Genomic DNA, 18,593 nt, shown 5'->3' on the forward strand with positions numbered 1-18,593 from the left:
GTAGTTAAAAGATTAAATATGGTTTTCTTTGGGGAGAGGCAAAGAGTCTCCTCAACACTGTAAGCTCTTCTATATGATTTGATTTTTAAATACCATATGCTTGGAAACTTAAAAAATTTATTTTACGAAAAACAAGAAAGTCTACTATTTTCAGCAGTGAATAAAAAATAACTTACTTATTAATTCATCGCAAGGTAATGATGAGCTTCTACATAGCATAGTGGTTGGATGTTAGATAAAAAACATGGTTCTTGCCATGAGTGGTGAAGGCTTTCAATTCAACATATTTAATGTTTATTCAATACTTATTTATGTCAAAAGATGTTTCATATTCTTTTCAAAGACTTTAATACTTAGAAGTTACTATATTAAATCTTTAAAAAATACATACACTGATATTAAGCCTAACATTTTTCAGAATAGCACTTAATTAAACATTGAAAGTAAGCTTCAAGTACGTTCAATTCTGAATTATTTAAGCTACTAGAAAATGATAACGGTGTAGATCATTTAAAAAAAATATGCCTCCATATAATTAATCTTTGGTTTTGAAGTGCATGTGTATATAAACCCTTGGATAAATCCGTTCTGTATATCTGTATGAGTGCAGATGTGTGGTAGGGACCCTAGAAACTCACTGTTTCTCAAAATGATGAAATCACAATGTGAGGTTCCAAATTAAAGAAAGCAGCAATTTTTCTTCACTTCCCTAATCTGTTTTACTGCTAAGTCAGGGTGGAAATACCACATCACCTCATATTTTTCTAAAACAGAAATCAGCATTGTTATGGGATTAATTTTTAATCACACCGTATTGGCCAATATGAATGGTGAGGTGGCATTAGAAGCCCCAATGCAATACCATACAGAAAACTTCGAAAACTTTTTCAAATTAAAATTCTTAGTTTTAGCATAATGCTAATTAAGGGATTAGTATACTAAGACTCATCTGTGTTACTAATTTTGTATATATCAAACTAAGTAATCTTTTCTTTATCACTTTTGATAAAATTAACAACTATTTTTTCTTCTCTGAGTCTATTTTCTAGTCTGTTTAATGGAACTAATTTATATCTCAAGTGTTACTGTTTGAACCAAATGAGATAATAATGTATTTGAAACATAAATGTCAGTTCTATTTCTCCTTTTGTCCTACATGTACCTTGGTACAAGTTCAAGTTTAATTCAAAAATCTATCCAAATTATTAATTTATTCAATAATTATTGAGTCCAAAATATATATTAGACATGTTTAAATAGAGAGGGTCAGTGTTCTATACAAAAAAAAAAGAAAACTGCCCTACCAGATTCAAGACTTAGATAAGCCTTTGGTAATCCAATCATGTAGAAACTAACAAACAGATAAAAGTTTAAAAACAGACAACCCCGAAATTGTGCCACTGTTAAAAGGAACATTAATACCGGGGGTGCCAAAAAAAACGTATAGAAGTGGACACTTTGGTCAACATTGCTCAAGCAGTGGTTTGCCGTAATCAGAAGTATCTAGCCACTGTTAAAAGGAACATTAATACCGGGGGTGCCAAAAAAAACGTATAGAAGTGGACACTTTGGTCAACATTGCTCAAGCAGTGGTTTACCGTAATCAGAAGTGTCTAGCCGTGATGGTAACCACTTTGAGTACCTCTTGTAATTCCAGAAGTCAAACATGACTTGTACTCATCTTTTGTTATCGGTATATATTTAATATTACAATTTTAATGCAGTTTTTCCCTTTCTTAAAATGTATACACATTTTTTTGGCAACCTCTGTATGAGAAGCCAAATCAATGAAGAACGGGCTATTCAAAAAATGGTCTTCCACATGGAAGTAAAAAGCGTATTCCCATTTCATTCCATCATTAAGATTTTTGACTGATAAAATACCAAATTTTTTAAAAAAGAAAAAAAACACCTTAAAGCCATTAGAAGAAAATGTTTTTAGAAACTTGATGATCTTGGGACAAGAGAGATTTCATTTTTTTAAAAAGCAAAAGACAAAAGAATATACTTAAATATTCTTATATTTGACTAAATAAAAATGTAAAACTTCCATATGACAAAACATAGCACAAAGACAAAAGACTGGCAACATATGGGAAAATTGCAATATATAAATCAGTAAGAAAAAGGAAAACAACAAAAAGAAAAATGAGCAAAGGAAATAACAGAAAAAGAAATATACATGACCAATAAATGTATAAAAAGATGCTTAATCTCAGTAAAATTAATCATTTTAGATTGACAAAAACTTTCAATGCCTGACACTACTGAGTACTGGTGAACACACAGCAAAGTAAAACCTCTCAATAACTGCTAGTGAAATAGAGATGGTAACCGCCACTTTAGACTCGTTAGTGAGTATCCAATATGTACATTCTTTATGATGCAATACTTATAACTTCTCAGACCGTGACCAGCAAAAACCAGTGTTTCGACTAAACAGTGTGGAAAATGGATTACTACAGTGTAGTAGTCACGGGACAGATACTGTGTAGCAGCAGTTAAAAGAAATACACACATACACACATATAATTGTGTACATATATATGAACTTGGATAGATCTCAAAACAAGTAAAATTATAACACTGTAATTTATCATTACATAAATCTTCACAGTACACACAAAACAATGTTACATATATATCCATGAACAATATACGTAAGAGTATTAAAACTGTACTATAAACTTTGAGTTCATACAGTAGCTGCTGTCTTTAAGAGGTACCCTGTTACCCTGCAAATGAGACCTGGCCAGACAATCAGCTCTAATGCGTCTCTTAGAGCAAAAATTAATGTGAGACCTGGTATTGTATTATATTATATTATACCGGGTCTTATGCTAACATAAGACCAGGTCTTATATTAATTTTTGCTCCAATAATGCTCCAAACGACGCATTAGAGCTGACTGTTCGGGTAGGTCTTATTTTTGGGAAAACACAGTAGGAGGACAGATGATATCAACTTTATATGATTTGTTTTATTAAAAAAATAACACAATATGTAACATATTAACAGTTGTCAATTCTGAGTGAGAGTTGGGTGAGTATTTCGTTCTATTACTCTGGATATTTCAGTCAATTTTCAGGATTGCAAAAAAACAGAAAACTAATAAAAGTCACCAATAAGATCATAATTCAACTCTACTCATCTATTTAAATACTGAAAAAAAGAATTCATGTGAATTCAACATGCTGAGAATACAAGGTAAATGGAATAAATTCCAGGCCCTGTAATTATACTTGATAAAACTTACAAAAACAATACAATAAAACATATCTCAGAAATGAGGTGAAGAATCTTGATCTTAAACATCTTCCATATAATCGCTAAAGTGAATGTCTCTCTTAATTTCCCCATTTCCAATCTGATGGCTAACTATCACTAAAATTTTCATCTGAGCACTGAAAAAATAAGCAAACAGTACAAGTCCTAAAATAAACCAACTAACCTGTATGGGTTCTTCTATGTCTCTGAAGCTCATCACTCCTTGTGAATCTTTTGCCACAAAACATCCAGTTGCACACAAAAGGTCTTTCTCCAGTATGCCAGCGAAGATGTGCTCGTAGGTGAGATGTTTTGCCATAAACTTTTCCACATCCTTCAATATGACAGATATGCTGTTTCTTTTTTCCTGGTTCATTACTGCCTCTAACAAAAACAAAAACCAAACATTAATTACACACTAATAATTATGGAAAAACAAAAGGGAATCAAGGTAATTAAATGAGGCTTTTCTGAATGTTTTTTTAATCATGATGCCTTGACTGTAGTAAAAAATCAGAAAAATTTCAATTAAAAAAAAAAGAAACGGAGTTGTATACTAAACTCAAAAATGCTATGAAAACACATTAATCTCAGAGTTTATGTTCTGCCATGGACTTCATGTTCATTTCTTAGTAAGCTCTTCCCTTGGGGTAAAATAAAACTCTAGGCCTTTTAAGACACTTATAAATTCTTCTCTAAAATACCAAAGGTTGGTATTCCCCATTTAAAAGTATAAAATTCAGAGTTTCAATTCCAGCAGGACAGTGTGACAAGCTCCATGGACCTACACCCCAGTGAAATGGGTGAAAATTATGAAAAGCAAACGAAACAAATACCATTTAGTCCCTGGATATGGCCCTTGGCGCATGCGGCAAATAAACATTCATTCATGAAAACCAAATAGAACTTGGTATGAACAGCAAAAGAATGTGGTATTTGAACCAAGACACTCCCGCTCTGCCTCCCCTCTTCCGCGTCCCTAGACATAGAAACACTGCAGACTGGTGCAGCCAAGAACAGGGTTCCTTCTCCTCTCACCTTCCAGTCGGAGGGTTACCTCCCCAGGAGGGGCAGGATGTCCGCATTTCTCATTGTACTCCCAGCTACCTGTTGCTGAGGCTAAGTTCCAGGTCAGTGTGGCTGGCAGGCAGGGAACGCCCTTCTTCCATACAACCCTAACTCCTGAGACACAGGCTCTACTTTGGATAGGGCATGACAAAAATACTGGGGTCCGGATCATTCTTGACCCAGCTCATCTGTAGTTCATGAATCAGAGGTCCTGAAGCAGGGCCTGGTTGTCATCGCCATAGTAGAGGCCTTGCAAGTGCCCCGGCCTCACTTTTCCTTGACCTACCTACAGCTGAACAATAGATCATCCCCCTGTGGTTTGAGCTTGGAATGTCCCCTTTCCCAGTTCCCAGTTTTAGAATACTAGGCTGAAACTTATGACCAATACCCTTAGACTTATTGATCACAATCTCTATGGTCTAACATTCTTTCCAGGCTACTCCCATCCTTGTCCCTGGGAGAAGAACGTTGCCAGAGGGAAAAGCTCCATGCAGACCCCCAGAACCACCCGGATTTCCCCTTAAATATCCCAAGCTGCTCTGAGAATGTTAAGGCAGTTTTTGAAGGCATTAACCTGCGGACTTCTCAGATCACCGGTGCTCTGACAATAAACATTTATCCTATAATATTTATCATATATCCTGTGTCAGTCTATTGGCTAAATGGTGTAGGTATCACAAGGCTCGGACTTGGTTGCCTTCCGGTTTCAATCCCAAGCCAGGAAAGGCAGCCAAGAAAACCTAAGGCTACTGCTGCCTGCCCCTTATCCCAAGCCCCCTCCCCGCCGCCACGAAGCGCTCAGCTCCTAGACCACAGATGTCCTTCATAGAGAAATGGGCCAACTGTCTCAATCCCCAGTTCAAGAGCTGACAGATTTGGGCCAGAGGGAGAGCACTCCATAAAACAGAGAGCTGCAAATGCCTCCCCCCACACCCAATGACTTCATTTGTAACAAAGTGTGGAGAAGTTTGAGCCTCAGGGAGACTTAAAAACAGTGGAGATTGTTGCAAAAGACCAACTGGGAAGAGACTAACAGTTTCATTGGAGAAATAGGCTAAACTACAGGCTGGTTTAGGCTTGACACAGAAGCCAGAAAAGAGGCAACTGGGAGGAGCGTTCCAGGGTCAGAATAAATCCCAAACACAGACCTAGTGATTCAGCACTTGCACTTAAAGGAATCTGACTGGATCAGTCAGTGAAGGAATATATGCTTCAGGGCTTTGTTGAAAACAATAGAGCAATCAGCTGGCAATGAGTGGACTTTAACAGCTGGGTGTGGTCAGGGAAAGAGACAGTCACCAAGAACCCTGCCAAAACCACTGTCATCCCAGAGTCTCCATTAGAATACTCAAGTCTGCATTCATGAAGGAGCAACCGTTCTTCATACTGGGGGGATATTGAGGGGTGTGGGTCTATAAAATAATCTAGTTAGTCAATAAATAAACAAACAACAAGAAACTGGGGGTGGGGAGGACAGGGGGGCAGAACTAAGAGTTGCTATATTATCTAAACTGTCCAGTTTCCAACAAAAAATTATGAGATGTAAGAAAAAAAGAAAACCTAACAAAAAACAAAAAAAGAAAGTGTGTGACCCATACACCCGAAATGCAGCAGGGAGGAGAAACTGCCTGTGAGAGCAACCAGATTTAACAAGACTTAAAAGTTGCCATTATTAATATGTTCAAAGAACTAAAGGAGACCATGATTAAAGAAGCAAAGCAAGGTTTAATGACCATGTCATATCAAATAAAGAATATCAATAGTTAGAAATGATTTAAAAAAGAACCAAGTGGAAATTCTAGAGATGAAAAGTACAACTGAAATGAAAAATTCAGCAGAGGTATTCGAGAAAAAGAAAAAATAGAGCAGGGGCAGCAGGATGGCTCAGTTGGTTAGAGCACGAGCTCTGAACAACAGGATTGCCGGTTCAATTCCCACATGGGATGGTGGGCTGTGCCCCCTGCAACTAAAGATTGAAAACAACGACTGGACTTGGAGCTGAGCTGCGCCCTCCACAACTAGATTGAAGGACAATGACCTGGAGCTGATAGGCCCTGGAGAAACACTCTGTTCCCCAACATTCCTCAATTAAAAAAAAAAATACAGCGGTTGAATATAGATCAATAGAGATTATGCAATCCAAAAACAGACAAGAAAAAGAACAAAGAAAAATGAACTGTGTCACAGAAATGGTAGGGGAGGGCAGGGCAGGTGGAAAGGAGAGAAGGGGGAGGAGAGGAGAAAGAAGAGAGGAAAGGAGTTGAGAGCAGAAAAAAATATTCAAAAAAATAATGGCTGAAAACGTGTTGGAAAACATTATTCTGTACATGCAGGAAGCTCAACCAACTCCAAGTAGGATAAATGCAAAGTTTCACAAATAAACATTTTATATTAAAAATCTTGAAAACTAAATATAAGGACAAAATCTTGAAAGCAGCAAGAGAAAAATGTCTCCTTACTTACAAGGGAAACCTAGCAGGATTAAAAACCGACTTCTAAGCAGAAACAATGGAGTTTAGAAAACAGTGGGAAAACATTCAAAATACTCAAACAAAAAAACTTCAAACAAGAATCTTATATCCAGCAAAATAAAGATATTCCAAGATAAATAAAAACTGACAGAATTTGTTGCTAGCTGACCTGCTTTGAAAGAAATACTACTAAAGGAAGTTCTTCAGGCTGAAAGCAAATGAACCCAAAAAGTAATTCAAATGCAAACAAAGAAACAAAAGAGCACCACCAATGGTAATTATGTAATTATAAAGAACAGTATAACTGCATATTTATTCTCTTAGCTGATTTAAAAAGCAATTTTATAAAACAATATGTATAAAATGTATTGTTAAGCCTATAACATTATAGAAATGTAATATATGTAACATCTTTGCCAATAATAGCACAAAAGAGGTGGATAGGAGCAAAGCTGTATTGGGCTAAGGAAATGATTCGATGGGAACAATTCACAAGAACAAATAAAGACAACTAGTAGTGATACGATAACATAGGAAAAGCTATATATACTTGCTCGCCTTCTCTCCACTTCTTTAAAAAGAAATAAAATTATATAAAGTAATAATTATAACAGTGCATTGTTGGATTTGTAATCCTTATTGATATGTGTAGCAATACCACAAAAAAAGCGTAAGTGAATAGACCTATATAGGGGTAACCTTTCTATAACTCACTGGAATTAAATTACTATAAATCTTAAATTGATTACCCCTTAAGATGTAGAGCAACCACTAAGGAAATAAAATAATAGTGAAAAAGTCATTAATGAAATTAAAATGCTAAATTACAAATTAAAATGCTAGCTATATTATATTCACACACTGCAGAAGAAAGTAAAGCAGGAACAGAGGAATAAAAAAAAGAAATGACATGGAAAACAAGTAAAATGGTGGACTTAAATTCAACTACATCAGTAACATCAAATGTAAATGGATTATACAATCCAATCTAAAGGCAGATTTTCTCAGATTGTATTTTTTAAAAAAACAAGATCCAACTGTATGCTGTCTACAAGTGACATACTTTACATTCAAAGATACAAAGAGATTGAAAGAAAAACTGCAGAAAAAGGTATCATGCGAACAACTACTACAAGAATGCTGGAGTGGCTACACTAACATCAGACAAAACAAAAGATATTACTAGACATAAAGAGGGAGCTTTGATAAGAATAAATGGGTCAATCCATCAGTAAGACATAACAATTATAAACATACATGCACATACACAAGAGTAAAAAGACAGCACCAAAAAAAATGAAGTAAAAACTAACAGAAATGAACGGAGAAATAGACAATTCAACAATAATAGTTGGACATTCAGTACCGGTACTTTACTTTCAATGATATTTTCATAGAACAAGAACAACTCTATGCCAATTACTTAAATAATTTAGATGTGATGGACAATTTCCTAGAAAGACACAAAGTACCAAACCTGCCTCAAGAACAAATAATAATAAAAAAAAAAACCCATAACAAGAGAGTAAATAGTCAGTGCCAAAAAATTACCCATAAAAATGAAATCTTACCATCTGAGACAACATGGATGGACCTGGAAGGTGTTGGGCAAAGTGAAATAAGTCAAAGACAAATACCATATGATCTCACTTATATGTAGAATTGAAAGAAAACAATAAATGAACAACAGAAATAGACTCACAGATGCAGGGAACAAGCTGATGGTTGCCAGATGGGAGTGGAGCTGGGTGGTGGGGTGAATGAACAAGGTGAAGGGATTAAGAAGTACAAATTGGTAGTAATGAAATAGTCATGGGATGTAAAGTAAGGCATAGGGAATATCATCAATAATGTGGTGATGACTATGTTTGGTGCCAGGTGGGTACTAGTCAGAGGGATCACTTCATCAATTATATAAATGTCTAAACACTGTGCTGTACTTCTGAAACTAATATAAAATAAACTGAACATCAACTGAATTGAAAAATTTAAAAGAGGGGGAGTAAGGTGAAGGGGAGTAAGAGATTTAAATTTCCAGGTATAAAACGAGTAAGTCACGGGGATGTAATGTACAGCATAGGGAATATACCGTATTTTGTCATGTTAACATTTGGGCACTTTTTTGACCAAATTTGTGAGGGAAGAATAAGGATGCACGTTATACATGGGTAGTACTAATTCCGTATCTATATGTTTTTAATTCTTTTATTTATGCTTATGAGTTAAAAATGTAACTCTACAAACCAATAACAATATCCATATGCAAACTAATACCCTGGAATACAATAATTAGTTTTGTTGAACTTATGATGAACTTGAAAAGAGAGAGTTCTTGGCCTTCAATTATGCATAAATATGGCAAATATGTTACCGGCACATAAAATTTCTTGTACTTTGTATCTGTTCTTGTGTTTTGTAATTATTTGTTACATAAAATTTCTTGTACAATAATGTTAAAAAATAAATGCTAAAATTCCTTTACAAAATAAAAACCAACAACACAGAAAACAAGCACCTAAAACGTAAACAAATAAAAATTTGAATTAAAAAATTAAAATGAAAGATTTTTTTTTTTGCAAGTTTGGGCCAAAAACGTGGGTGCGCATTATACACGGCAAAATCAGTAGTCAATACTGTTGTGATAACGTTGTACGGCGTCAGATGGTTGCTGGACCTATCATGGTGATCACTTCTTCAGGTATATAAATGTTGAATAACTACGGTGTAACACTTGAAACTAATATAATATTGTATGTTAGCTATATTTTAATAAAAATCTTTTTTTTAATTGTAGCTCAGTATTTTGCAGTTGTAGCTGTAAACAAGATAAACTTGACAGGAACTCAACCAGGTAAGCATAGCCAACTGCAAAAAAGAAATCAATGTTAATTAATCAATCAAATAGTGTATATAAGCAATGGCTAACCCTCCCTTCTGGGAGATAGAGCTTTGGATGTGAATCCCATCTCCTTTACTTGCTGCAAGTAAATAAAACTACCTAATGACCAAAGGAAAAACAACAATAACATGAGAAAAGCCCAGGACCAGACAGCTTCACTAGTGAATTCTTTTAAAAAATAAAACTGGAGGGAACACTTCCCAACTAATTCTATGAGGCCAATATTACCCTTAACAAACAACTACAGACCAGTATCTCCCATGAACACAGATGCAGAAATCCTCATCAAAATACTAGCAAACCACATCCAGCAACATATAAAAATAATTATAAACCGTGACCAAGTTAGATTTAATCCCATGAATGTAAAAGTCCTTTAACACCAACAATCAATTAATGTAATATACATATTGATAGAATAAAAACAAAAACATGACCATCTCAACAGATGCAGAAAAGCTTGGACACAATCCAACACCCTTTCAAGATAAAAATATTCAACACAGTAGGAACAGAGGGTGCTTTCTTAACTCAATTAAGGGCATATATGAAAAACCCAGAGCTAATATCAGACATAATGGTAAAAGACTAGATGCTTTTCCCCTAAGATTAGGAACAAAAAAGTTATGTCCACTTTCACCACTTTCATTCAACATGTACTGTAGGTTCTAGATAGAACAATTAGGTAAGAAAAAGAAATCAAAGTCACAGAGAGTGGAAAGGACGAAGTAAAACTATCTCTATTTGCAGATGTCATGGTCTTACATATAAAAAACCCTAAGGAATCTACTGTAAAACTATTAGGACTAATGAAAGAGTTCAGCAAGGTTTCAGGATATAAGATCAATATACAAAAATTAATTATATTTTTATACATTTGCAATGAACAATCAAGAAAACAGTTCCATTTTCAACAGCTCAAAGAAAAAATATTCAGGAATAAATTTAACGAAAAAGTGTAAACCTTATACTCTGAACACTACAAAACAGTGTTGAAAGAAATTAGAGAAGATCTAAATAAACAGAAAAACACATGCCACATATACAGAATACTCAATACTGTTAAGTTGGCAATATTCTCAAACTGATCTAAAGATTCAATGCCACCCCATCAGAATCCCATCTGCTTCTTTGTAGAAACTGACAAGTTGATTCTAAAAATTCACATATTGCAAATGTCCCTGTAGAGCCAAAACAATACTGAAAAAGAATAACAAAGTCGGAGGACTCATACTTCTCAATTTCGAAAGTTATTACAAAGCCAAAGTAATTAAGACCAAGTGGTACTGGCATAGCTAGATATACAAATCAGTGGAATAGAATTGAGAGTCCAGAAACAAACCTATGTGTCTATGATCAACTGATTTTTGACAAGGATGCCATGACCATTCAATACGTGGGGAAAAGATAGTCTTCTCAACAAATGGTGTTGGATAAAACCTTACCTCGCACCATATAAATAATTTAACCCCAAACTGATCAAAGACCTAAAGGTAAGAGCAAGCTCTCCCAAGAAAATCAGGAATCTTTATGACCTCAGATTTGGCAATGGATTCTTAGATATGACATGAAAAGTAGAAGCAACCAAAAGACTAGACTTTACCAAAATAAAAATTTTTGTGTTTCAAAGAACACTATCAAGAAAGTGAAAAGACAACTAATAGACTGGGAGAAAATATTTGCAAATCATATATCTGGTAAGGGACTTGTATCTAGAAATATATAAAGAACAATTACAACTCAATAATAAAAAGACAAATAATCAAAAATGGGCAAGAGATCTTACTACACATTTATGCAAAGAAGATACACAAATTGCCACCAAGCACATGAAAACATACTCTATATCATTAGTCATCAGGGAAATACAAAGTAAAACCACGTTGAGATACCACTTCATACCCACTAAGATGGCTATAATCAAAAAGTCTGATTATAACAAGTGTTGGCAATAATGTGGAGAAATCAGAACCCTCATACACTGCTTGTGGGAATGTAAAATGATACATACACCCACTTTGGAAAAGTCTGGCAGTTCCTCAAATGGTTAGACCTAGAATTACCATATGAACCAGTAAGTCCATTCCTAGTTATATATACCTAAGATAAATGAAAACATATATCCATATAAAAACTTGTATAAGAAGTTTTTATATGGATAGAAAAAATGCCAAATGTCCATCAACTGATTTAAGTAGATAAAATATTGTATATCCCTACAATGGAATATTATTTGCTTATTAAAAAGAAAGAATGCTAATACGTGCTATAACATGGATAAACCTTGAAAACATTATGCTAGTTCTCTTTCCCAACTTGCAAGATGGCAGGTGAAAAAGCTGGGAAGCCGGACACTAAGGAGAAGAAACCTGAAGTCAAGAAGGCCGATGCTGGTGGCAAGGTTAAGAAGGCTAACCTCAAGGCCAAAACACCTAAGAAGGGGAAGCCGCACTGCAGCCGAAACCCTGTCCTGGTCAGAGGAATCGGCAGGTATTCCCGATCAGCTATGTTTTCCCGAAAGGCCATGTACCAGAGGAAGTACTCAGCAGCTAAATCCAGGATTGAAGAGAAAAAGGAGAAAGTTCTTGCTACTGTCACAAAACCAGTTGGTGGCGACAAGAATGGTGGCACCTGAGTGGTTAAACTGCAAAATGCCTAGATACTATCCTACTGAAGATGTGCCTCGAAAGCTGTTGAGCCATAGCAAGAAACCCTTCAGTCAGCACGTGAGAAAACTGCGGGCCAACATCACTCCCGGGACCATTCTGATCATCCTCGCTGGGCGCCATGGAGGCAAGAGGGTGGTTTTCCTGAAGCAGCTGAGCAGTGGCTTGCTACTTGTGACTGGACCTCTGTCCCTCAATCGAGTTCCTCTGCGTAGAACATACCAGAAATTTGTCATCGCCACCTCCACCAAAATTGGTATCAGTGGTGTGAAAATCCCCAAACATCTCACTGACGCTTACTTCAAAAAGAAGAAGCTGCGTAAGCCCAGGCACCAGGAGGGGGAGATCTTCAACACAGAGAAAGAGAAATATGAAATTACAGAGCAGCGCAAAATTGATCAGAAAGCCGTGGACTCGCAAATTCTGCCAAAAATCAAAGCTGTTCCTCAGCTCCAGGGCTACCTCCGCTCTGTGTTTGCTCTCACAAATGGGGTTTATCCTCACAAACTGGTGTTCTAAATTAATTAAGAAGAACCTAATTAAATGCCTGAACTGTTAAAAAAAAAAAAAAGAAAACATTATGCTAAGTGAATGAAACTAGTCATTTTACTATATGATTCCACTTATATGAATGTTCAGAATAGGTAAATCTATAAAGACAGAAATAATTTAGCGGTTGCCTAGAGCTGGGAGGGCTGGGAAATGGGGTGGGTGATGGCTAAAGAATACAGTTGCTTATGGGGGGGTGACAAAAATGTGCTAAAATGAATTGTGATGATGGATGCACAACTCTGAATATTTGAAAAACTGAAATGTATACTTTAAATGAGTGAATTGTGTGGTATGTGAGTTTTATGTCAATAGAGTTTGAAATTTACATGATAAATGAAACAAGTAAACCATTGAAAAAAGCACAAGGTACAAGGTAGAGGACCACTGAAATCCCCTTCCGAGAATAGCTCAATTTAATCTCCTTCATAACAATATTGTATCTCAAATTCTGGACTACAAAGCTAGTCATGTTCTAATGATCAAAGTAGCCAGCCAATGGCGTGGTCGCAACTATTTTATGCCCTCCAGAGAGACAAAGTTGGTGACAGCATTTACCTTCCTTCTCCTTCCCTACAATTAGGACAGGAACAGGCCACTCTCCGAAGCCTCTTGCCAGGCTGTACCTCTTGATCAGAAGCTTGCTGGCCTTGCTGCAAATGCACTTGTGTGAGTTGGTCAGGACTAACAGCACCTATCGTTGCATTAGCAATTCCTCCCACTGCTACAGTTACAGGAGCTATCGTAGCTTGTTGGACTTTTACTCCATCTTGTCCTTGCTGCTGACCTAAAAATGGAGGGGGAAAAGAATATTATAATGGTTTCTATTCCTCAAGAAAAGATTAAAGAAAAAAAATTCCATGTGGACATTTTAAAGCTACTGTATTTGTTCTGATACAAAATCTATGTAAAAAGTACAAAAGCAAATGGGGTTAATGATTTTATACTCTGTCAATCCTCCTAAAACATAATAGTTTTACTTGAGTAGCTCAGGCTGCCTCTCTATCTGGTTGGTGGGACCACATACATAAACATCTAACCCTCTTGTGGCTTAACTTCTCCATCCGTAAAATGAAGATAATAATACTTGCCACCTACCTACCTCCCCGAAGTGCTGTGAGGATTCATGAGACATTATTTGAAAAGCACTTTGAGATCCTCAGATGAAAGACGCTATATAAATACAAAGCATTATTATTACCATTTCCACAGTAAGTAGCACATCTCAGTCACTCCAAGAAAATGAATGAAAAGTCACTAAAAGGATTAGGTTTTACGAACATTTCTCATTCCTAAAATACTTCAAATGTAAGCAAACATCTCTTTAATGATGAGTCTTTTTTCTTACACACATTGAGTTAAGTAAGTTTTTTAAAATGCAAAATCACCCATGATTATCACATATGGTTACTATCTTAATAAAACACATTGAGGACATTATACTTTGGTCACTCCTGTTATAAAGCTTAGACTTCACCTCTCAGGTTAGCACATATACCAATCTGGCTTCTTCTTAGGGAAAAATATGATAACTAATACATAACATGACAAAAACATAGCTTTTCCATGACTTAGATGGATCCTGAAGCACACGAGTACACCTTACAATTACCCTTTCTTTTAACAGCTCTGCTTTTCCGGTGCGGGGATGTTAAGCATGTGAACGGACAGAAAAGAAAACAGCTCTTTATGAAGGAATGCTCCCACCTCAGAGAGTTGATATAAAGATTAAATAAGTTAAATTTTACAAACCCCTTGTCACAGTGCCTGGCACAGAACTGTTCACTATATGTTAGCTATTACTACTACTAGTTTCCACCGAGTTGGGTGACAATACAAAAATAAAATATGGTAACAGAAATAAACACGTGAGTACTGAGTATCAAAAAGAGGCTGCATATGTAGTACTTTAAACGTGTAACCACCAAGAAGAGACAATAAAAATTAGGAAGTGAGAAAGTAACATATTTTCTAAATAAAATTAAACCTCTGCCTCTGTCAACCAAAGTCAACCTCACCCTCTGTGTATTCACAGCACTCAAACCTTTGGTAGCACCGATAACTCTAATACCAATGAAAAATAGACAATGTGTCACTGCTTTAGTAAGGATACATATTTTAGTTCTTCTACTGAAGTTTAAACTTTGGTTGATCTTTGAATTAACAAGGTGCGGTGGGTAAAGCAAGGCAAGGTAAGTCCTAAGTTGTGAATTCATGTCCCCTTCGGTGACCGTGTACTTAGAAATCCCATTTCCTTATTTCTAATAATGCTGATGACCTCCCTCAAATTCTTGTCTCTCTCTTTTTTTAAAAAAAATTTATTGGGGTGACAATTGTTAGTAAAGTTACATAGATTTCAGGTGTACAATTCTGTAATACATCATCTATAAATCCCACTGTGTGTTCACCACCCAGAGTCAGTTCTCCTTCCATCACCATATATTTTATCCCCCTTACCCTCATCTCCCTCCCCCCACCCCCCTTACCTACTGGTAACCACTAAACTATTGTCTGTGTCTGTGAGTTTTTGTTTCTCATTTGTTTGTCTTGTTCTTTTGTTGTTTTTGGTTTATATACCACATACCAGTGAAATCATATGGTTCTCTGCTTTTTCTGTCTGACTTATTTCACTTAGCATTATACTCTCAAGATCCATCCATGTTGTCACAAATGTTCCTATATCATCTTTTCTTACCGCCGAATACCATTCCATTGTGTATATATACCACAACTTCTTTATCCATTCATCTATCGAATGACATTTTGGTTGTTTCCGTGTCTTGGCCACCGTAAATAAAGCTGCAATGAACACTGGAGCACACATGTCTTTATGTATAAATGTTTTCAGATTTTTTGGGTAGATACCCAGGAGAGGGATTGCTGGGTCATATGGTAATTCTATTCGTAATTTTTTGAGGAATCTCCACACTACCTTGTCTCTTATCTACCTTAAAAAGTTGCTTATGGAGTGATTCCCCCCCCCCCCCCGATCACTACATTGTTTTGTACACCTGAAACTATTTTTTTAAAAAGTAAAAAAAGAGTTGTTTGTAAAGATCAAGTTGATTTCTGGGGGCGGCCAGTTAGCTCAGTTGGTTAGAGTGCGGTGCTCTTAACAAGGTTACCGGTTTGATCCCCACATGGGCCACTGTGAGCTGCGCCCTGCACGACTAGATTGAAACAATTACTTGACTTGGAGCTGATGTCCTGGAAAAACACACTTAAGTAAAATAAAAGTTATAAACATCAAGTTGATGTCTTAGTAGGTAAAGACTTTGTAAGTTGTAAAGTGATACATAAATGTAAAGTATTAGTATTATGCCTCATTGCATCGTTTGAGCACATAGTTTTTTTTACATATCCAGTAAACCCAGATGCCTTAAGGATGACCTTGGCTAAGCAAATTATTCAAACTACTTGTGTATCTGGAAGCACTGTGATATACATACTCACTGTTTACCACAAAAACATGCACTGCTAGAAACGGAAGTTCTATCTGAATCAGCACTATACACGATCTGGTTTTTGAAATACAGCCTTTATAGCATGGTCCCTATGGAGAAGCAGGTAATTTAAGTTAGCAAGTATTCTTTATATCCCCTGAAGTCATGAGTTATTTCTGGCCATAATTCTTCCAGCTACTTCATAGTTGGTCATTCCTTTCAGGTCATTCCTTTCAGGATGCAATGATATTTATGATAGCCTTCCTGTCAAAACACTGCTAGGGATCCCTAGCTGATCATTCGCCTCAGATCCCTTGACCATTTCCTCAGGCCTCCACATTGTGAGCATTTATCTGTTCAATGCCTAAACGCTGCAATGAATGATATTAAGCAAATTATATTTGAATGTATATATTTAAGCCTGACAACTCCCTTGACTTCTTTACCTAGATGTCCCAGACAGTTCAGGTTCAACACACCTCAATACTACTTTTCTTTCATTTCCACTGTTACCAATCAATTTCAAGCCACCCCCCTCCTTACCAAGGCCTCCAAGGTCCTGTTCATCTTGAACTCGACTAGCCTCTCAGACCTCATCCTGGAGTGTGAGCCTCTCCCCCTTGCTCACTATGCTCCTAATACACTGGTCTTTTATTCTGGCCCTCAAATAAATCAAGCTCATTTCCTTCTTTGGGCCTTTGCACATACTCTCCAGGCTGGGTGGGGATGCCTTTGCACCCAGATATTCACAAAGCTGACTCCTTAGTAATATTCTGCTCTCGGTTCAAATCTCTCCTCTTTAGAAATGCCATTCCTGACCACATCCTCTAAAGTGGTTCCCTTTAATCCATTTCTACAGCATCGCAAAGTTATATCTTCTTTTCCTTAAATTATCCTTTTATTATTGTTTTCTGTCTTTCCCTGCCTTCTGAATGTTGAGTATCCTGAGAACAGGGACACTGTCTGTGATTGTTCACTGCTGTATCTCCAATATGTGAAACAGTGCCCAACATCCAGTAGCCACTTAATAAGTTTAATAAAGTTTAAAAATGAATGCACCTTCAAATCTTGCTTCTATTAATGTTCCTGTTTTGGTAAATGCTACTACTACTCTCCTTATTACCCACACTCAAAACCCTAAAAAGTCAACTTTTAGGCTACTTGTCCTTTACTCATTAATTACATCCATGTGATAGCCAAGGTAAAAGGTACGTAAGAGCTTAACAGCTCTTGCATCCATCTCATCTTTCTGTTGTCAGGACAATCACCCTGGTCCACGTTGGTCCTTGTTACTTTGGGCCTTTACTGGCCTAAATGAGGGCCCGTGCCACCTAGCTCACCCTTCACACTGCTGCCAGAAAATCTTTTGTTGATCAAAGTCTGGTATTCTAAGGACTCCAGCACCAGGACTTGGCTCCTGGCTCACAGACTTTCTCCTAATGGCCGGGTCCAATGTGCCTTTTCTCAGAGAGCAGCACTACAGGGTGGCTGCCCCACTGACCGCGCTGTCCTTGAAAACTGACTGAGCTAACGCCCTTCTCCGGGGAGCTCTTCTTATCAGCACTGAAATCTAAACCTACCGTCACATTCTTCAAAGATTTAACTACACTGATTGCCTTTACTCATTTCCCATTTTCTCCTCAAACTTCTGAAATTAGGTGCCCAACCCATCACTGCTAAAATCATGACAGCACTAACAATTTCTTTGTTAGGAAACTCAAAGATGGTCTTTCCTTTGACTTTATTTCACCTCTCTGGAGCAACTGCTGCTGCTCATGTCACTTTCTTCTTGCAGGTCCCCTTCCTTGCTTTTCTGATGCTACCCCGCCCCCGTGGTGTTTCTCCTACTACTCTAACCACACCCATATCAGCGTCTTTCCTGGGCTACTCTTCAAGGTTCTGACATCTCTTATTCTATCTCCTTGGGTTATCTCATCTAGTTTCATAACCTTTACTACTATGTGTATATAAGCTGTTGTCTCCCAAATCTGTACCTTCTGCTCAAATATCTCTCACGAGTGTCAAATTCTTAATGTCATCTGCCAGGAAACATCTCCACCCCGATTTCTCAAAGGCAATCTGTCTAGAAATCAGACACGTCATCCCATTTTCCTATACTAGCGCTTTCTCACTGCTCAAATGGAAGTCCTTCTTGAATCCCCTCCATCTCTTTCATCCACCACCACAACAATAGCTATCATTTTATACTTCACTGGGTGCCTCACGTATA

At 36.8% G+C, this 18,593-nt stretch overlaps 1 protein-coding gene and 1 pseudogene across 3 annotated transcripts in view; one reads left to right on the plus strand and one right to left on the minus strand.

Moving 5' to 3' along the window:
• Positions 1–18,593, minus strand: part of SP4 (Sp4 transcription factor) — a 71,904-nt gene that overhangs the window by 15,539 nt on the left and 37,772 nt on the right. For both annotated transcript variants that reach the window (XM_081079690.1, XM_081079689.1), the window contains exons 4-5: positions 13,479–13,707; positions 3,452–3,651 (exon numbers count right to left, since the gene is read on the minus strand). In XM_081079690.1, the coding sequence (XP_080935816.1) occupies positions 3,452–3,651; positions 13,479–13,707 (429 nt within the window). The remainder of the gene's footprint in view (positions 1–3,451; positions 3,652–13,478; positions 13,708–18,593) is intronic.
• On the plus strand, positions 12,029–12,896 carry LOC308510493 (large ribosomal subunit protein eL6-like; annotated as a pseudogene). Its single transcript has one exon. The product of its transcript is annotated as a large ribosomal subunit protein eL6-like (transcript).

Source organism: Rhinolophus hipposideros (genome assembly GCF_964194185.1).
Source record: "Rhinolophus hipposideros genome assembly, chromosome: 18".
In the NCBI taxonomy this organism is placed as follows: Eukaryota; Metazoa; Chordata; class Mammalia; order Chiroptera; family Rhinolophidae; genus Rhinolophus; species Rhinolophus hipposideros.